At 45.0% G+C, this 19,220-nt stretch overlaps 2 protein-coding genes across 5 annotated transcripts in view; both read right to left on the bottom strand.

Annotated features, from left to right (window-relative positions):
* Positions 1-4,511, bottom strand: part of Eaf (ELL-associated factor) — a 143,769-nt gene extending 139,258 nt beyond the window's left edge. The window contains exon 1 of one of the 3 annotated variants that reach the window (XM_084593237.1): positions 4,049-4,511. In XM_084593237.1, coding sequence (XP_084449363.1) covers positions 4,049-4,157 — 109 coding nt within the window. In that variant the 5' untranslated portion in view covers positions 4,158-4,511. The remainder of the gene's footprint in view (positions 1-4,048) is intronic. The other 2 variants (XM_084593238.1, XM_084593236.1) reach the window with 2 other exon arrangements.
* A 652-nt stretch (positions 4,512-5,163) lies between these two features.
* Positions 5,164-19,220, bottom strand: part of REG (proteasome regulator gamma) — a 28,829-nt gene continuing 14,772 nt past the window's right edge. For both annotated transcript variants that reach the window (XM_084593234.1, XM_084593235.1), the window contains exons 6-10: positions 17,428-17,540; positions 15,545-15,613; positions 9,436-9,558; positions 5,560-5,646; positions 5,164-5,485 (exon numbers count right to left, since the gene is read on the bottom strand). In XM_084593234.1, the coding sequence (XP_084449360.1) occupies positions 5,405-5,485; positions 5,560-5,646; positions 9,436-9,558; positions 15,545-15,613; positions 17,428-17,540 (473 nt within the window). In that variant the 3' untranslated portion in view covers positions 5,164-5,404. The remainder of the gene's footprint in view (positions 5,486-5,559; positions 5,647-9,435; positions 9,559-15,544; positions 15,614-17,427; positions 17,541-19,220) is intronic.

The raw sequence follows: 19,220 nt of genomic DNA, 5'->3' as shown, positions 1-19,220 counted from the left end.
GATCTTTACCGTGCGCTGACATCGGACAGCACACGGACGCCTCTTCGTTTCGCCTCCATCGAAACGCAGGCGCCGAGGTCGGGTTCGAACTCGGGTACTCCGGCACAGTAGTCGGACGTCTTACCACTGTTGTTGTTGTGGCTGTAGGAAGAAGGAAAAGAAAATGCACGGACCTGCTACTGGCTCTCTGGCTGAGCCACCTCCGCTGCCTCGTGCAGACAGAAGAAAAGGAAGAGAGAAAGAAAGACGCGCGTCGCAACAATGGCCGCCGTCCACCCCCGAAGCGGTGGCAGGTGCAATGACGGCCTACAACAGATAAAAATTCGGTGGCAGGATAGCCCCCGCCGCAAGCGGCGGTGACCTGCCCAACTCCATCAGGGGAGTTTACATCTCACAGGAAGGTGGGAGCGACAGTAAAGAGAAAGAGGTGCCGTAGTGGAGGGCTCGGGAAAAACGAGAGCACTCACTGCAGAGACTGCGTTGGAGAAATGAGAAAATCTAAGCGTTGCAGCTACACAAGGTACATCGCGCGTGCACTTTTCTTAGCAACGCCAGGACGCGAGTCGCACAGAAAGGTTGGTTGGTTGGTTCATAGGAAGGGAAAGGCGCAGTATCTGTCACACTTGGTCTGAAATGCGCGGAATCTGTAGACACCTGAACGCGCCGTAAGGGAAGGGAGGAAGGTGTGAGTGAAAGTGGAGAGAGAGAGAGAGAGAGAGAGAGAGAGAGAGAGAGAGAGAGAGAGAGAGAGAGAGAGAGAGAGAGAGAGAGAGAGAGAGAGAGAGGAGGGAGAGGGGGCATAATGAAGGGCTGAGGTGTATTTCGACCACCTGGAGATATGCTATCGCACAGCACACGAACACCTCTCCATTCCGCCTCAATCGAAACGCAGCTGCCAACTCTAGCACAGTAGTCGGGCATCTTAACCACTGCACCCCTGCGGCAGTGCATGCCGCATAGTGGAGATTTCATTTTCTTGTCGCGCGTTCGCTGCAGTGCCCCTGCAAGAGTGGGACTGCACTGTCGCGTGGTGTCCCTAGGCGCAAGTTGCAGTGCTCCTGCAAGTGTGGGATTTGCAGTACGGCGTCGCTCCTGTCGCATGGAGTTATCATGGCCACGTGACATTCTCGCGTAATACTCGGGCCATTTTTTAAACCTACACCCCCTACACTAGTGTAGCAAAAAGCCATTGGAGGTATAGGGGATTTGCTACACTAGTGCAGCTAGTGTAAAGGTCTCTCCGATTTGACTGCACCAACTGCACTAGTTCTAGTGCAGAACCGCCGCCCTCGTTTTGCCGGTGCCGCGCGCGCCGTCTGCAATTCTCTCCTCGTTTTGTCAAGGTGCAGGGCTAGTTCTGCACGAGTTCTCGCCCATCCTGCACTCGCTCCAGAGGAGGTGCAGAAAAAAGTGCAGCATGCCGTACGCGCCACTCGGCCAAGAGCAGAAGACGCTGCGCATCGTAGCTTTGCAAAGTCCGTCTCCTTCAGAACCCGGGGGAGAGGTATCATATATGTAGTTGTGGCCACACATGGTCGCGATACTGCACATTCGCGCGCGTTGTCCTATGTAGTATTTTTTTTTCTTTTATCGCGTTGTGACCTAAGAAGACGGGTAGCTGCGAACAGAAATCATTTGCGATAGATCGAGTTTCTGTCTTGCCAAGTATGTGTGCCACACGATAGCATATGCGCAGCGACTCTGCGACATCAAATCTGTCGCCCACGGAGTAGACGTCTGAGAGCGCACAATGAGGTACGTGCGTCTTTTCAGCAGCTAGCACTTTTGGACAGAAGTCCGCGGAAACCAATCAAGCGTCTCGTTAGGCAGTCTTAATTAAACTAATACTCGTGGCAACTGCTTACAACGTTAATTCTCTCGTACCCAGGCGCATGAATGGCATCTTCGCAGACCGGCCGATATAACGATCGTGCAGTCGCGCGTACGTTGGTCGCAGTCAACGTCAACGCACTGTTAGTCGTCGTCACTTTTCGATCGAGTGCTGTAGGCATACGGCAGCTGGCTTCAAAATTGGACGTGATCACGTTACAACACGCGATACATAATGCGCGCACGCGTCTGCTAGGTTGCAGAGTCCTACACTTGCGTATTCGTTTTGGCAGCTTCGTCGCACGCCAGTGTCGGAACTGGCACTGCGCTCTCACGTGACCGCCTGGCGCCGCTGCAGTATAGTGCTCATAGCTGCAGCCCTTTTCAGAACTAGTGCAGCCAGTGCAAGCCAAATCAAAGAGACCTTAAGTTAAAAAAAAAAAAATGGTCCTACTCATTTTTAAGCAACTTGACTGTGTCACGTCATACTCGCATAGTAACGTGGCATTGGTGACCCATGACTCGGCACATTTTGCGACCCAATTTGGGACCCATAACTTAGCATTTTTGATGACTGCTAGATCATGATTAAACTACAATGACTCACACGACCATGACAATGAGATGATACACCGTTTACGTACCGCATGTCAAACATTCAGACATGACTACTAATTCCACCATCTGATTACATTTACTTTCACATTTTGCGGACACGTTTGGTGTCAACACAGCCCAGTAAGACTTTCCTTAATAATTTTGAGTACCTGGGGAATATTTGACGTGCACTGACACTGGAGTGTATGGGACTCTGTTCTAACCACAGGGCTGGCCACTGTTCCGAGAATGATTATGAGTGCTGTCATACATTACGCTAAGACTTCCAGGTAGCCAGAGAGAAAGTTCTCATGCATGCTGAGGTTCAAATGGCAATGTGGATACCTGAACCACAAGTAAACAAATCGCTTACCAAGCATTAAGTGCACCACTGATTACCTTTATTGACTTCTATTTTGACACATTTATTTCGTTACACCCTGTTCTCGTCCGACTTCATCTTGCGAAACAGATCTGGTGGTCTGATCGTTGTACTAAGACAGGCACGCGATATCAAGGAAAGTTCGCTAACAATGCACATAAAAAAATCCGAATCACCACAACCCCTAGTTTTTGTTCTGGACATTATCAGTCTTTAAATAAAAAGCATGTAAGCACAGAATTTATCACTGTATAAATTCCATCAAACAACAGCAAGGCGGCCTTGTTTCATAAATTACTTCATAAAAATATTCTTTTTTTTTTATATATATATATGCGCACGACATATCGCCGAATAAAGCGTAATCGGGCAATCCTGGCTGCATCACAGGCAATCATGAAAAATTGATGCAGATAAAAATCGAGCGCGTCTCCATGACGTATCTGCCTGGTGAGCAACTTTTTCAATGCACAAAGTCGTCCAGAAAAATGGTCAGGATTGATCAAGCCAAATAAATGCACGAAACGAAACATGCCTGCTTGCACCATGACATGCGGCAAGCAAGCTTGGTAAAGAACACAACGTTTATAAACGTTGACAGTTCGCTTTGAAGCGATATCAAAATACTCTGCCCGATATATATATATATATACACACACGCGCTGGCCATATGGCTTAAGAAAAGTGTAACAATTAAATGCCCATACAAATAGATGCCTACTGCTAGTGCAATGAACCGGCATAATGTTTTTTTTTTTTTTTTTTTTTTTTTTTTTTTATATGGCGACACCGATTTGTGCTGCGAACGCTGCATCGGGGCTCCCAGTCTGTTTATGATACAGAAAAGATCAAACAGCGATGCCTACAACACGCAAGTGGCGCGGGTGGGGATTTTGTGCGTTGCAAACGCAAAGAAAAGAAAGCACAAAGAAAATAAAGCAAAATATGCGATATCCCTCCCCCCCCCCCCCCCCTCCGGTTTGAGAAGGCCAACGAGCCGACGTGCTTTTTTATCACCAAACCGTCGAGGTTGTCCTTTCCGGACTCGACCAAGTCGAACGACGTAGCGAGATATGCCCATATTGAAGGTGCTGCGAGAAGCGCATTTTTTGCAAGCAAGTAACAACTAATGATGAGCGGCCACACGAACGCAGCTTTTGACCGTCGCACCACGCACGACAAACGTAGTACGTACGCATGCCAGTCAGGCGCAGAGAAAAAGTAAGGCAGGCCACTTACACCTAATTGAATGGAATGCCGAGCCAGAGCTGTTGGAAAAACTTCGGCCGAGTTTCAGTTCCCTCACTTCGTTGCCTATCCGGAGTCTGTCCGCAGTACCACTGTGCATCTTTCGATGAATCGCTGAATATCGTTAGGCTTACGAATTTCGTCTGCCCAACCACCAGTAGCAGCAGCAGTACAAATTCCACTTTTTGTCACCAGCACTGTACACGAAGCCCATTCACAACACACCCTCGACAAACAACCGGATCCTCACAGGTGTAGGACGTGCGTCGACGAAACGCGCACCATCACACGTGCCCAAACCCATGCCACTGTAAAATTCAACACAACTACCGAAACCGTATGTATCAAAACCTACGGATTTTCACGTTCACACGTCTGCTCGAAGGCCGAGCAGGGCGCATGCGCGTCTCCCTCTTCTCCTCACCAGCGTCTGCCAAGACTGCATCCGCCACTCCGCGGTGGGTTAACGCAAAAACCGAAAGGAAAAAAGCGCGCTGTCGAAGAGCTCAGCGCGGCGGTGGCGACATCTGTCAGGTCAGCACACAACCTTGCGTCCCACGCCACGGATCACCCCACGGCTTCCGCATCTGATCTGCCGGTAGCATCACAGACGTGGAGAAACGTGGCACACATGCCAAGGACGTGGTGACCATTACCCACTTAGCTTTCTCAGAGTTGTTCTCTACATCACACCGCAGCTTTGACCAGAAAATTGAGCATGCTGCTAGTCCACCACAAGCATTGAGGAAATTGACACACATGCCATGGGCGTAGTGACCAGTACTCACTTTGCCTTTCTTAGGTCATTCCCAGCAGTGAAGCTGCTACTATAGGAGGCTTTTACAGCACTGTGTCTTCATTACGTTTTTCTTTTCTCCCATGCAAAAGCTTACCTAGAAAAACCTATGAACACATTCTCGAATTTCTCAAGCAAATCTTTAATTACAAGCACCACCCGAGTAAGCCTGCATAGTGTAAAGCTTTTCTTATAGACGAAAGAGCATTGCTGCATTTTATATAAATGCTTGGTAGTTTTACACCTTATGGCACAGTAATGTTCAGAACAGTTCCAAGACTGCCTCATCATTGTAAACACTACCATGGTATGTCTCCTGAGGGTAAGGATTTTATTTCAGATAAAATAACACTGCACAATTTTATACAAATATTTGTGCCAACAAAGAAGCACGCTCAGATTTTACCAATAAGAGATTCTGCCCAGCCTGTGGAACCGCGGTGGTTATCAGAGCATGAAAAAAATTCATACATGTGCCCAGAACAAACATTTTGCTGCAACCCAATGCCTGTCTTCGTTGCTTTTTTTTTTCTTTTATTACAGTGCAAAAGCTAGTACATGTTCTCAGCATTGCTGCTTCGTGGCCTCTTGATCTTTTCCAAGTTCTTCGTGATCAAGTCATGAAGGGTTGCCTGCAAAAAAGGTGGAGAAAATTTTATTAAAGTCTCATATGTTTCTCTTGTATTCCCAATATAACTTCTCTTACGTAGTGGTTCTTGAGCTCACACAGAACCAACCGCAGGCTCACATACTGCTTCTCGTCCAGCTCTTGCACGGTACGTCTGAAGTCATCCTGCGCAGTCATGGAAGTGCTTGATGTCAATGCCAATTTACTGACACTAAAATGCACACAATAGTTAGTAAATCTCAGCCCCAGCAAACACTAAACACACAATGCGACCAACATTTGAAAAAATAATACCCTCCTCACGTCCTCCAAACATCTGAAAGCCTAAATTGAATTGAAAGTTTTCGCAAATGCTTAGGATATAATTATTTTGATTCTACAACATGACTGTAACATACGTAGTGCAATGTTGACTTCTTGCTGTGTCATGGGTTATATGAAATGCAAGAGAAGTGAAATTTCCGCAACATGAAAAAGATTAGGGCCTCCTTTTCATCAAAACATGTGTACACACATGTGCTGGATGCTCAGTCACCGAATGGTACTATGCTGCTATGGGTTCAAAATTGCTTTACTGCCTGTTAAGCGATTTCGCATGCTTTATGCAAATGGCCGAACTAAATTCACTGAAACTCTGAAAGTACTGCAATTGGTAACCTGTGCGTGAGCAACTTTGAGGCGGTGTTACCAGAAATGTTCCAGGGTGGAGGAAGCGTCATGTACCAAGTGAGGAAAACGCTGACAAAATGTATAACGGGGCTGCCGAGTTGAGCAGCGTGCCCTGTTTTGTATACTCAGTGATCACAATCTCTCAAAAGCGGAAGGGTCTTGCGTCCTCAATCCTCCCAAGCTCTGGACTGCCAGATGTGCTAGGAGAACCACTAGACAGCTCTAAAAACCCCTTGGACTGTACAATTCTAATGAGAGCTATATGCGCGCCGAAAAAATTTTATACTAAGTAGAAATTTAACTAAGAAACTTAATTCTTTATTTTAGGTGCCAACATTATACAGTAGAATCTCGGTGATACGAAATTCAAAGGGAGACGAAAATTTTCGTATCACCCGAAATTTCGTATCACCAAAAAACGAGCAAAATTCGTTTTCAAGCCTTCCAACAGGTACGAAATATTTATTTTCGTTGAAAGAAATCGCGTATATCCTTCTGCACCTTTTTTTCCGCGAGATCTGATAACAGAGAATTTTGAAAACTGAAAAATTGGGCCGCTGTCTTCTCCCGCACAGACTCAGAGGTCACGGCGCGCCGCAGAACATCGATGGCGTGCATCGTTTCTGCTGCCGTCGGCGGTGGGTCATCAACGCTTTGGTCGTCGTCATCTTCGTCACTGCATGGAATGCCAGGCTGTGATGACGTTTCCTCCGCAATATCTTCAACCGTGCGGAGACCACAGGTGGCGAGGTCGTCGTCCGCGGTGACGAAATCGTCGACGCAACAGTCGACGTCAAGTTGATTCCAGACATCGATGGGAATCGGGTCTGGCACTTGCGAGGCAGTAGCCACAGCAGATTTGAAAACCCCACACTTCGCGAAACAATTGGCGATGGTCGTAGGAACGACGCGATCCCAGGCAATTGCAAGAAAATGCACAGCGTCCAGAAGAGTGATCTGGAGATTCGCGTCCTTCCTTTCAATCTTCGCGAGGAGGCGGCGCACCAACAAAGCTTTAAAATGGTGCTTAACATTCCTTATAATCCCAGCATCCAGTGGTTGCAAATGACTTGTTGCGTTCGGGGGCAGGAACACCACCTTAACACTCTGTAGTGTCATTTGTTTTGGATGGGCGGTGCACTGGTCCAGCAGCAAAACTATTTTTCTGTTGTGGCAAGACATCTTGCGGTCGAGGTACGTGACGAATTCCATAAACAAAGAAGACGTCATCCATGCTTTTTTGTTCGCCTTGTAGACGCAGGGCAATCGACCGGCTGCCTTAAAGCATCGGGGCTTTTGATATTTGCCAATGACTGTCAGCGGCATCTTTTCCGATCCGTCGGCGTTGCAACAAAACAAAACTGTGATACGTTGTTTGCTCTTTTGTCCGCCCCGGCAGGCATCGCCTTTAAAGCACAAACTTTTTTCGGGCTGGAGATTGTAAAACAGCCCTGCTTCATCTACATTAAAAACATCACGTGCCTCATATCCCGCTATGTAAGACGGCAGTGTGGTTGTCATCCAGTCTTCCACAGCGGAGGCGTCGACCTTTTTTCCTTCGCCACAAACGGTCTTGTATGAAAGATTATGACGCACCTTGAACCGGTGAATCCATCCACCGGAGGCCTGAAAATCATCAATTCCAAGTGTGAGTGCGATGTCCGCTGCCTTCTCACGAAGCACTTTTCCGTCGATGTTGACGCCGGCCGCCGTGACCTCTCTGAACCACGTTAGAAGAACCTCTTCCAACTTCACATGGTGGGCAGTTTTGGCTTCTTTAGAATTCATCGCGAAGTGCTGCACATTCTGCATAATTTGGTCGCGCTGACCAACGATCGTTGACAACGTTGACAGCGGCAGGCCTAGCTCCTTGGCCATGTCAGTGCGCCTTTTCTTGGGCTCTTTGTCCACCTTATTTAAAATTTCCAATTTGTCTTTAAAGGTCAGCGCCTTTCTCTTCCGTGACATTGCAGTATGATGTATCTTTTCGCGTTGCTGAGATTATCACAAAACGACGCGCTATCAACGCGTTGTCAGCCTCAACAAACGAGAAAACGAAGCAACGTGTTGCCGCTGCAGCGGAGACTCCAGAAATCGGAAGAGCGTGGCCTGCGGGGCGGCGGAGAAATGTGGAGAGGGCCGCAAGGCCGTGCGCACAACACCAGTAGCAGAAAGCAACAACGAGATAAAAAAAAAAAAAAATGCGGGGGGGAGGGGAGAGAAAGAGAGAGCGGGAGGGGGGGGGGCAAGATATCGCTGCCTTCTTCGCCAACTTCGCTGCTGCCGCGGGTTGCCAAGCCGGTTTTTTCCTCGCTGTATTTTTTTTTTCTTCTTTCGCGCGCGTGTGCGTGATCCGTGCTATCAGTGCTGCGCCGCTGCGCACGCTTTTCTCGCTGTGCGTGTGTGCGTGGGCCTCGACCGGTCGTGATACTGAAGTTCGTATCACCCGTAGCGAAAAGAAAAAGTGTTCGGAACATCCGATTTTTTGCCCACTGAACGCAATGCAATTCGGCTGGGGAATTTTATGAATTCGTATCACACCGAATTTCGTATCAGCCGAGTTCGTATCACCGAGATTCTACTGTACTAATAAACTGAAAGACATCACCAGGAAAGCAGAGCCGGTTTATAAATTTTTTATATCATTAATTCAGCACGAAGCATACGTCAAATTCGTATATTTAGTTCACAAAGCTGGCTTAGCACAATACACATTCTTTAAACTGTGCTGCAGGGCGTTATTGCCGCATAAATAATGCCCACCGATTCTAGAGCACAAAACAGAAAAAGTGACATGATTTTAAAACTGTGCATTACAGAAAGCCAGCTTTGCAAGCTAAAAAAGAATATGGCAACAGCAAAAGCCACTTCACGGGTATGTTTTTCCTATCATTGCCATTCTTAAACCATCATCACTACTATTGCTGCTGTCATCATCATCAACATTGGTACTATCAGCATTATAAACTAAGCATACCATATTATTTATGCTACTATCATCCTCACACTAAACAATGAAAATTACAATCATTTTCTCATGAGCCCAGCGTGGAGGAGTGGTTTGCACACACAGCTGGGGATCGACAGTGGTTCGATTTCCAACTGAGATGGTTTTTTCTTTAGGTGCCACTTTGTGTGAACATTTAACAAGCTCGGAAGCCAAAATAGGCTTTTGCCTTAAAAAATAATTTTATGACACAAACATTGTCTGCAACGTGGCATGAACACATACACGGTCAGACCAAAGAAGATGGCATAAGGGTAAAAAAAATTTCTTTTCCTCACCACATGGGGATACTTGGCCACCTTGGCAATAATCTTGCCTCGTGTCAAGAAGTACCGCGAGATCTGGTCAAAGAATGCTGCCGCTTCACCCTCCACCGCTCGAATTTCGGTCAGAGCGTCTTCCTGCAGCATGAAAAAGACAGTTTAAAAATGATGTCAGCAAGGTGATCTAGGGCCTACATCTTGAGCAAACATTTAAATAATCTTAACTAACAATATTTCATAAAAAAAAAAAATGCAGTTCGAAATATGCAGACTACTAAATTAAAGGGAGCCTTTTCAACATGTTTGACGTTAGAGGAATGATTGAAAATGTTTCAATTAAGCGAGGGAGAAACAAGTATTTGAAGGCCAATATTTTGATTAAAAAAAAGACAATTTTTTTTAAATCTCTTCATTAATGCAGTCCTGTGAGCTTTCCAGGACTACCATGTGTGAATTTCAGTCACAGAAATAGCATTCCAAAGATGCGAATCGCCGTGCTTAGACCAATAAATTGATCTAAAATTGCATGAAACATAACTTCCCGCACTTCGAAAATCCCGCTCTGCTGGCATATTTGCTTATTGACAACATGCTGTTAGTCTCACACTAGAGACTCTTGCAAGACATGGACAAGCTATATAGACAAAAAAGTACAAAAAGGAAAGACCATGGATTGCAAAACCCCTAGTGAAAAGAAATGGGCAAAGCTAAGCAACAGGTTAAATTATACACACAGAAAACAAAAACAAACAATTAAAAATAACTGCACTTATTCTCATTCTAGATAGGACAAGCCTTACAAAAAAGAATCTAGAGAATTGCAGGTGACAACATTATTCGGTAACATATTCCAATCTCATATGTCTTGACGAAAGAATGAAAATTTCAATGCGTCACTATGGAACCTACTTATTTTTTATCCATCTTGAACACATCGCTTAAAAAGAAGAAAAAAAAAATTTAGCCGCGAGAATCTGGCTTGATTTTGCACTGCTGGAAGACAGGCATCGCATAAAGTTCTGTGGGGGGAATCGCTACGGCGATGCCTGTTATAAATGAATCTAATGGCTTTTCGCTGAATGTTTTCTACTAGTTTAGTGCAGTGCTTAGTTGACAAAAGCCACCGAATGGTGCTATATTCTAGCACTGAATAAGCAAGTGAAGCGCAATCTGGTGTTGGATAAAACAGATGCTAGGGAATGCTAAGACCAATACAGTGGAGTGAGTGCTTTAGATGTTACAATCCGATAACATGCGGTCTCTGCCACGGAAGAGGCGGGTGGGAGAAGGAGCGCGCGCTGCCCCAGCTGCGAAGCTGGTTACAGGGACAACGCCAACGACGACGCGAAAGCAGGAACGGACGCCAAACAGCTGCGCTCTAAAAATAAGAGGACAAATCACGGTGGTGCCCCACAACACCCCGTCCGGCCCGCACGAGAGCGTCCAATAAGGAGGCACATCCAGCAAGCCTCAATGAGGTAATGGGGAAGTGTGCACGTGGAGATATGTTCCCCAAATAGGTTGCGAGCGGTCGCCAGGAACACTTCAATATATACGGTACAATCCCGCTACAGTAAACTCGGATATAGTAAAGTGAAACTTGAGTCCCAGTTGATCTTCCATAAACAACTGTACATTTTTCCCCTTTTATAGTAAATACATTTTTGGTAAAACTGTTATAGTAAAGTGCGCCTGCCGCAGCAACATCTCACACGATATGACATCGCTGCCTGCACACTACCTAGAATAGCGAGGAAAAGATTTTTTTGCATTTGAAAACGAAAAAATAACACCAAGTGCCCCTTTTAAATGGCTTTACCACTAGGCTTAGCAGCATTCAGGAGAAGCCTACTTTACAGAGGCCTCGAAGCCGTGAGGGAAACCATTCGGCACGTAAGAAAAAAAAAAAGTAAAGCTGTCTACAAACATGCAAAAAAGACTGCGCGGTCAATTCAGAAAGTAAGGGAGAGTAAAAGTGCAGTAAAAAATAGGAAAGGGGAAGAAACGGGCGAACATTCACAGCACTGTGCAGCACGAAGCATGAGGCAGCAGAGGCAAGAAGTGGAGGTACAGCGTGTGTGGTATTACAGCACTTGACTTCCATGCGAGATTATCACTTATTGCCCTTTAAAATTAAAAGAAACAGCAAAAAGTGACACAGTGTTCATGCAAGGCTTTGATTTTCACACGAAATCAAACTTTGTTGTATTCGTAGCCACGTTGTCCTCATGCTTAAGCGGTGCTCCCACAAGATGTAAAACATTTTGTAACTGAAAAAAGTTGCACAAAGAGGTGATAAGAGAGAGATGGAAGGTATTTCAGTGTTTTTTTCATTAGGCTACAAGACTTGTTCAGTAAGTGCCCATTTAACTACTGGACAATATCTTTAGGAACATGTCATCACCAACAACTGATATAGTAAAAACCCTAATGTAGTAGACATTTTTGCTGGTCCCAGTGACTTTACTATAAAGGGGTTCTACTGTATTTGTATATTCTAGGCTCCACACAAAGTTTCTATATTTGACTCGAATATTTACAAAAAGATCTATGAATTTCTTGCATCATAATATTACTATGAGAAAGAGTTCTCGGGTCCTAACCCGACTGCAGCTGCCACATTTTGATGACGGCGAAATGCATGCATCTGTATGCTGGCGACATCAGTGCACAGTAACGATCCCCAGGTGGTCGAAATTAATCCAGAGCCCTCCATTATGGCACCTCTTACTCTCTCTCTCCTTTTGCGATTTAGGCCATTTCAGTATTTTCGATTAGCGATCAAAAGTGCACTTTGCAGAGAAAGTGCTCTGGTATTGAGTTTCAAAAGCATGCGAACAAAATAGCATTGTTTGGTTGCTTGGCGGCATCGACTGATTGCGTCATGGAGTCATTATGAGTAGGTTAAGCTGTTCTCTTGCCGCGACCGCAATGCAACATGCAGAATACGTAGAACACATGATATTACTGGCCAAAAAGAAGCAAGAGATAGAGATAAGTGCGCCGGTGAAATGGCATTGCCACTCTTGTTACACCACCAGAAAAAATGTTCTAATTAGATGGAAGGTCACAATGAATAAACTGCCAAAAACAATTTGCATCACTAATTTTATTTAAAGGGAACACCAGTATGGTGACTGGCCACATTTGAAATCACACCCAAATGAGAATTTTTCCCAGTTTCATCAAGTGTCCTACTTTGCGCACATAGTTGCGAACGCTGAAGAAGTGCTCAAAAATCTGAAAGGCTACCACTACCCTTTTCACAGTGCAACACAACCATAGTGATGCCTCTTCACAAAACAGCCCCTGTTTTGAGGATTGCAAAGTTGAAGCGGTAATCACTGCAGTGAAGCGCACAGAGCAGTGAAACTGCCCAAGCCTTGTGAGAGAGTTTGCCGGACTAGATGAGCACGCACGCAAAGAATGTACGCTTATAGGCATTACAAACAGCATTTAAAAATAAAAACAAAAGTAAAATAATGTGCCAGGCAGCATCCTCGTCACTGGACTATCTGTGAGGGCAAAGCGAAGTCAGGGTGTCTAGCAAATCACTATTTTCAAAGTCCCTGACGTTTCCAGGTTTTCCCTGATTATTTCAGGTCAAGTTCCCTGACGAGTGAATAGGCTAAAAAATGTAGCTGCTGATGATAATGAGCATAGACAAATAATTCCAAACAAAAAGCTATTTTTATTAATCATATTCTGCAGTTTACAATAGTGAAAGGCTGTTATTAGTGTTAATGACGAGTAAAAACGTCACAAGTTTACTGAAAATTAAAAGCACAGTGATGCCAGCCTCAGCAAAGCTCGATACTACCAGTTGCGAAACTTTCTATAGGCCCCATGTATCAAAAAACGGCAGCTTTGATTGGTAAAAATTGAGGTGTTTATAGGGTGCCTCGATAAGAGGCAGCCTAGGTTACGGCCGGTCTCGAGGAGAGCAAATTCTTAAAAATAACAGCCGCAGAGTTAATTAAAGGGACATGCGAGCGGTCGAAAATGGCCAAAAATCAATTTTGAGAAAAACTCATTTTATCTTTTTCAGGACCTGCACTCTAAGTATTAACTCTGAGTTCGGTCGGAAAATGCGATAATATCGGCTTTGAAAACGTCACGGCAGTCACGAAATGCCCTCCGAAAAGAGGAATTGTGTTCGAAACTCCTGCGCTTGGTTTAACGCTGCTTTCTTTGCGCACAATTTGCGCTATCTCAAAATGGCTTCGCTAAAGCGGACTAGCTGCGCGCGCTGATTTTCCGAACGCCGTTTATGGTCTCTGATTAGCTCCCATGCAGAGCACGCCGTTCAACGTCTCCCTTTGGCTGGCGTAATCGGTGAGTCTTTTTTTTTTTGTTTTTTTTTTTTTCTTTTGCAGTTTTGCGTTCGCTGCCGTGGTTACCACTTCATGCGCGTGTCCGTTTGTGCTCGTGTTTCTCGATTCACCACTTCGTGCAAAGTTTTTCCTTGCGATTCCGGAAAACAGTAGATTGTAACCGTGCACACAACGAGCCTTTGGAAGCCGTAAGAAACGGGCGACGAACAAAAACCAGAAGACATCGGCCACAAGCGTGCCGTCAGGACAGTTGAGTTAGAGCCGGTGCCTGACTTGTTAGATGTGCAGGAAACATCAACCACGCTGCCTGATGACACAGCGGGTTCAAATTACAGTGTGAATTGCCTCCCGGATCACTGTACACAGAGTTGACGCCACAGCCACATACGGAGCCGGCGCACTGAGTGGTCGGCACAAAGTCCGTTCTGGCGGTAAATTCCACGACCAAACGCGAGTTTCACCTTGGCGTTAGCACGGAATGCGATGCCAGTACCGAGTTTGTGATCGTGGACATGAAAATGCTAAGCAATTTTATTGTGCACACGAAGCGCAGAACCTGAGGCGAGATCACGAAGACGTGAGCAGTCAACTGCTGGAGTGTCACAACAGACCTCAGCTGTAGCTCCGCTCGCCGATCGCTTTAGCGCTGGTTGCTGCCGGCGCAAAAATTCCTGCTTTTTGTCACATACTAGTACTACTCCCACGCAGCGCTTCAGCATATTTTATTGGGTACCTAACTCACGTGCGGATTGGTACTTTTATTGTGGAAGCTCAGCCATGTGCTGGCGTCAAATAAATATATCGCGCGTCGCCGCGGCCGCGGAAGGGGGCACGCGCTCAGCACACAAAAACAAACAAACAAAAAAAATTCTGCATGAACATAGTTGCTGTGCGCCAGCTTAAAATGAAAATGCACTGCAGAATATATTGTGCCATTTTCCCTGACTTGGCGAAATTTTTGATGGTCTCCCTGACATTTCCCAGATTTTTCCCGGTGCATGAAATTTCCCTTACAACTCCCGGTTTTTCCGGTTGCTAGATACCCTGGAAGTAAAGTTCAGTGATCGCTTGTCGTGCAGATCCCACCTCAATGCAATCCATTGTCCCTGTCAAACCTTGCCAGTAGCGCTGCACCACGCTATATGCAGAAACACAAACCTCGATACAATAAACTTGCTTCTGAGTATAGTGCAGTACAGAACAAGATAAGGGCGTGCATCACTAGTTACGAGCTGATTAGGATTACAGCATGACCATGAGACTGACGGCCGCCAGCAACTTGTTTGGCATCCCCTTTTGAGAGGTCACGATGCAAAGGCACTCGTCAAGGGTACCAGCCTCAAGACCATGCAACCTGTTCGCAGTTTTTTTCCCTGTTGTTTGGGAAGACAATAGCAATAATTTTCACATATCGTGGGAGCTATTTACCCTCCAAGAAAAATAGCTACATGTTTGAAACCAGAATAAAAAACATCAGCCATGTTAAGTTTCATTACGTTTGGGCTGTAAATAATGAAAACTGTTCGAAGACCCGCATCCCCTCAAGCAAGGTCATATTTATAGGAACCAGGCCTTTTCAACAAACACACCTCACATAAACAGCATCACACTTTCTGCTCATAGAATCCACGATATGTGGATGCAATATGCCACCATTGCCCACTTAATCATCAGAGTGAAAACGAAATCATAGGACATGAAAGATAAGGATACTATAGCTCAAACATCACGAACATTCCCCTTAACAATTAATGAGAAAGGTACCAACGAGTCTGAGGATTGGCACATACCTGTATAGAGACCCCAAAGTTGTTGCCATCCTCTATTCTCGGTATGAGGAACTGAATCCACATTTTCAACTGCAAGAGAAAAAAGGTGGAATTTCAGGCAGCCATCAGATCACAAGGTTCCAGGTACTGCCCCACAGAACGAGTCAGTCACTTGCTACCAATGGAGCAAAGCAGTGAAGGAACACCAACACTCTAGCCTATGTCTGTCCGTGGTAAAACACCGGCTCCATGACCTCTTCAAAAGAAGCAGACGTTTGCATGGAAGCAAGAGACTTAACTGCGGTAACAATTGGATTAAAAAATTTCCCCAACAATCGAATAAAATTCCCAATGGATACGCCGAAAAAAAGGACTGTAATCACCGTTAGAAATGAATGGCGTTTCAAGCCTAGCCAACGAGATCTGTGTCAAACACTATGTGAACACACACAACTTATTTGCGAAATGCACTGCTGATGGAGACATCTGTATTTATTCAGCTATGCCTAGCTTATGAAAGCTTCACAGAAGGTCCATAGGTTCATATCATTAGAAAGTTATATCCATGGACACAGGCAACACCAGTGTCCACTTCAGAGACTGCAATACAGCTCTAAGGCGGAAGCTCCCAAGTCCCAGTGCCTCGAGCTGTGTGTGAAGCGAGCGTTTCAAAACTGAGCAAAGCAACTTATTTCCTCACTGGGCCTAGAAACTTACTTCCCTGAAAGAAACATGATTAAGACTCCACTGGTCAGAAGCTCTGGTTTGTCTGCTGCTGCACTGCTGCTTCATTTTTGCGGTCATGAAATCGGTGCTAAAAATATATAAACATGCTCAATAAGACTAACAACAGCAGCTCCTCAATGAATGCTCCTATAATGGTTTGAATGGGCTTGTTATCATTCCCAGAGTCTTTGAAAAGCTATGGTGCAGCATTTACACCATGTCCCATGCACTACTTCATACAAGGTGTCCAAGCGAACTTTAGCCAAGGGTTAAAAAATGAAGCATTTGAGCTAGGCCAGGGAAACCACTTGTATACAGCAGCCAGACGTTTGGCACAACACAGGCAATTTCTTACATTAAATTAACTAATTCGTAAGATCATTTGTCTGCAGATAATAAATGGATTTCCAGAGTTGGAGAGCAAGTCCCCATTCCATTTATTTGCGATAATATAGAAAGTCGCACGTTTATCTTTTTTCTGCGTTCTGCCTTGTATTTTGCGGGCTGCAAGATACAAAAGCATCACGTGACAAGCGCATTCATGCAACACGAATATCTGCTCTCAACCATGAATTCGGTGAACCAATATCCAGTTCCAGCGTTAGGCTGATGAGCTGGTGGTCCCGCTCGCTGCAAATTGCACCATCACATGCGCTGACTGGCTCACACGAGCGAAGAAACCATCTCAGACTTATCAGCCTGCCACTGCAAGCCACAGCTGCAGCTGATTTTGTTCTCTCAAGCCACCACTGACAGCAGGACAATCGGGGAAAGAGAATGTGTTAGTCATGTGATTGTTTTTTTTAATTCACGGGCTTTTATTAGAGGTTGGAGAAAAGATATGTGTGAGGCTTTTTTTTTTATCGCATATAAATAAAATGAGTTTCTGAATAAGCTCTAGAACTTTGCAAATCACATTTATTAATAAAGTCATTTAGTATAGTAAATTAAAAAATTAGCTAATTAACTAAATTTTTACTTGCAAAACAAAAAATTACCCGTGGTGCGATGCGCAAGATAGCTGGCAGCTCCATGCAACTAGTTTCCCTGGCCTACCTCAAATTTTTTTTTTTTTTTTTAACCCTTGGCTAAAGTTAGTTTGAACACCCTGTACATCTTAACACCAGAAGAGATTCTGCACTTACTCAAGCACACTGCACATCTCCAACAATACTCACAATGTTGGTGTCGTCTACAAGCTGCCAAATTTTCGGTTTCACTATGTCGACAATGCTGACAATGTGGCTGTTGGTGGTGACTGAGCCAGTTGGAAGGACCAGCACTTTGGTGCCTGCACAGTTACAAAAAAAAAGGAAAGGAAACCTCCGCATAACTGATCAGACCCCATGGCTGAAGTAACTACCACAGTTTTGCTGTTTTCTCAAGAGGACAGAGAGAACAAAAAATTTGACACACAGACAAAATTGTGCCTCACTTGTGTATTTTTCTTCTTGGTGACGTTTAACCTTATTTTGCCAACAACTCCATGTCGCACAACAAGTAAGCTATGCCCAGAACCTAAAGCCAGAAAATGTGATAATCAACTCGTTGGATATTTTCACTAGATTCGCTCCTTTCTGCGATTGAGTAGCTGACCAATTTTTCTAACACTTGTGTGATAGTCAAACCCGGATAATTCAAATTTTGGTTATTTCAAACTTTCGGAATATCACCTTGAAAATCCCATGTAAAAGTATAGAAAAGCTGCGTCGTATATTGAGCTTCAATTTCACTGGTCGTTCAATATATCGAACTTCGCACCACGCACTGGAAGGTGCGCTTTCCTCAAAGACAATCGCATCACCCTCGGCCGTTTGCTTCACGACGATTTCAAACCACGGTTCGGTAACGGCAGTCTACAGCAGTGCTTCGCCCTTTCCCCATAGGCGGGCGCATCTGCGGTGATCTAGGGTACCTCAAAAGCGGCGCTGGCCATCAAGGCATACTACGATGATCGTTTGCGGCACACCAGCATGTGACGTTTGCAAGCCATGTGCGCGAAGTAACGAGAAAGAACCGGTTTGGCAACGGCTGGTACGGAGCAGACGCAGCCGTACACTTAGTATGGTCCCTGAAAAAAACAGGGACCATAGCTCGCCGATCGCTTTTGCACTGGCCGCTGCTGGCGCGGTTATTCCTGCTTTTTGTTACGTACTACTCTCATACAGTGCTTCCGCATATTTTATTGAGTACCCACCTCACATGCGTATTGGTTCTTGTATTGTGGCAGCTCAGCCGTGCGTTGGCGTCAAAGTAATATATCGGGCTTCGCCTTGCGGCGCGGCCGCTGGCGAAACAGTACAAAAAAAAAAAAAAAAAAACATGAATAACATAGTTGCTGTGCGCCAGCTTAAAATTAAAATGCAAATTTTCAATGGTTTCCCTGACATTTCATCGATATTTCCCAGTGCATAAAATTTCCCTGACAATTCCCAGTTTTCGCGGTTGCTAGACGCCTTGGACGATGATCATAATTTTTTTTTTCTCAATAAATTCAGAACTGTGACGCTCAGGTTCGTAATAAGTGGGCTCAACTGTAATAGGATTCAAATAAAAGCTTGGGATATGGCCTTCTGCAGTGTCTACTAAGTGCTGGCATATGACGATATTCAACTGTTACTGAATACTGCTGTTTAGCTTCATGAGGGTCCGTTAATTTTAGTGCCAAGTAAACATGAGCATGCTCCCGAGCATCTGAGCTTAAAATTAACACACAATATTTATTTATAAAGTCAGTTCTTTACAAATTTTAAATATACCCAAGTTGTTAAAAACCTGGGTAAAGCTGGATGCAATCTCGAGCAAAGAATGCTGGTTTAGGAGCAGACTGCTGCACTAATATTTTTCAATTAATGCACATCAAACAATAACAGTTTTTGAAGCTCTCTTGAGCATGAGGCTTTTAGGTTCCAAATAACTTGGGCTGCCAATCAATGCTGGAATTCTCTCGTTTTTCAGTTACCTTGGCCAG

The sequence above is a fragment of the Amblyomma maculatum genome, chromosome 2 (assembly GCF_055883805.1).
Source record: "Amblyomma maculatum isolate TAMU_Amacu chromosome 2, ASM5588380v1, whole genome shotgun sequence".
NCBI classification, from domain to species: Eukaryota; Metazoa; Arthropoda; class Arachnida; order Ixodida; family Ixodidae; genus Amblyomma; species Amblyomma maculatum.
The sequence above is the reverse complement of the archived record's forward strand: the minus strand, read 5'-3'. Positions and strand labels throughout refer to the sequence as shown.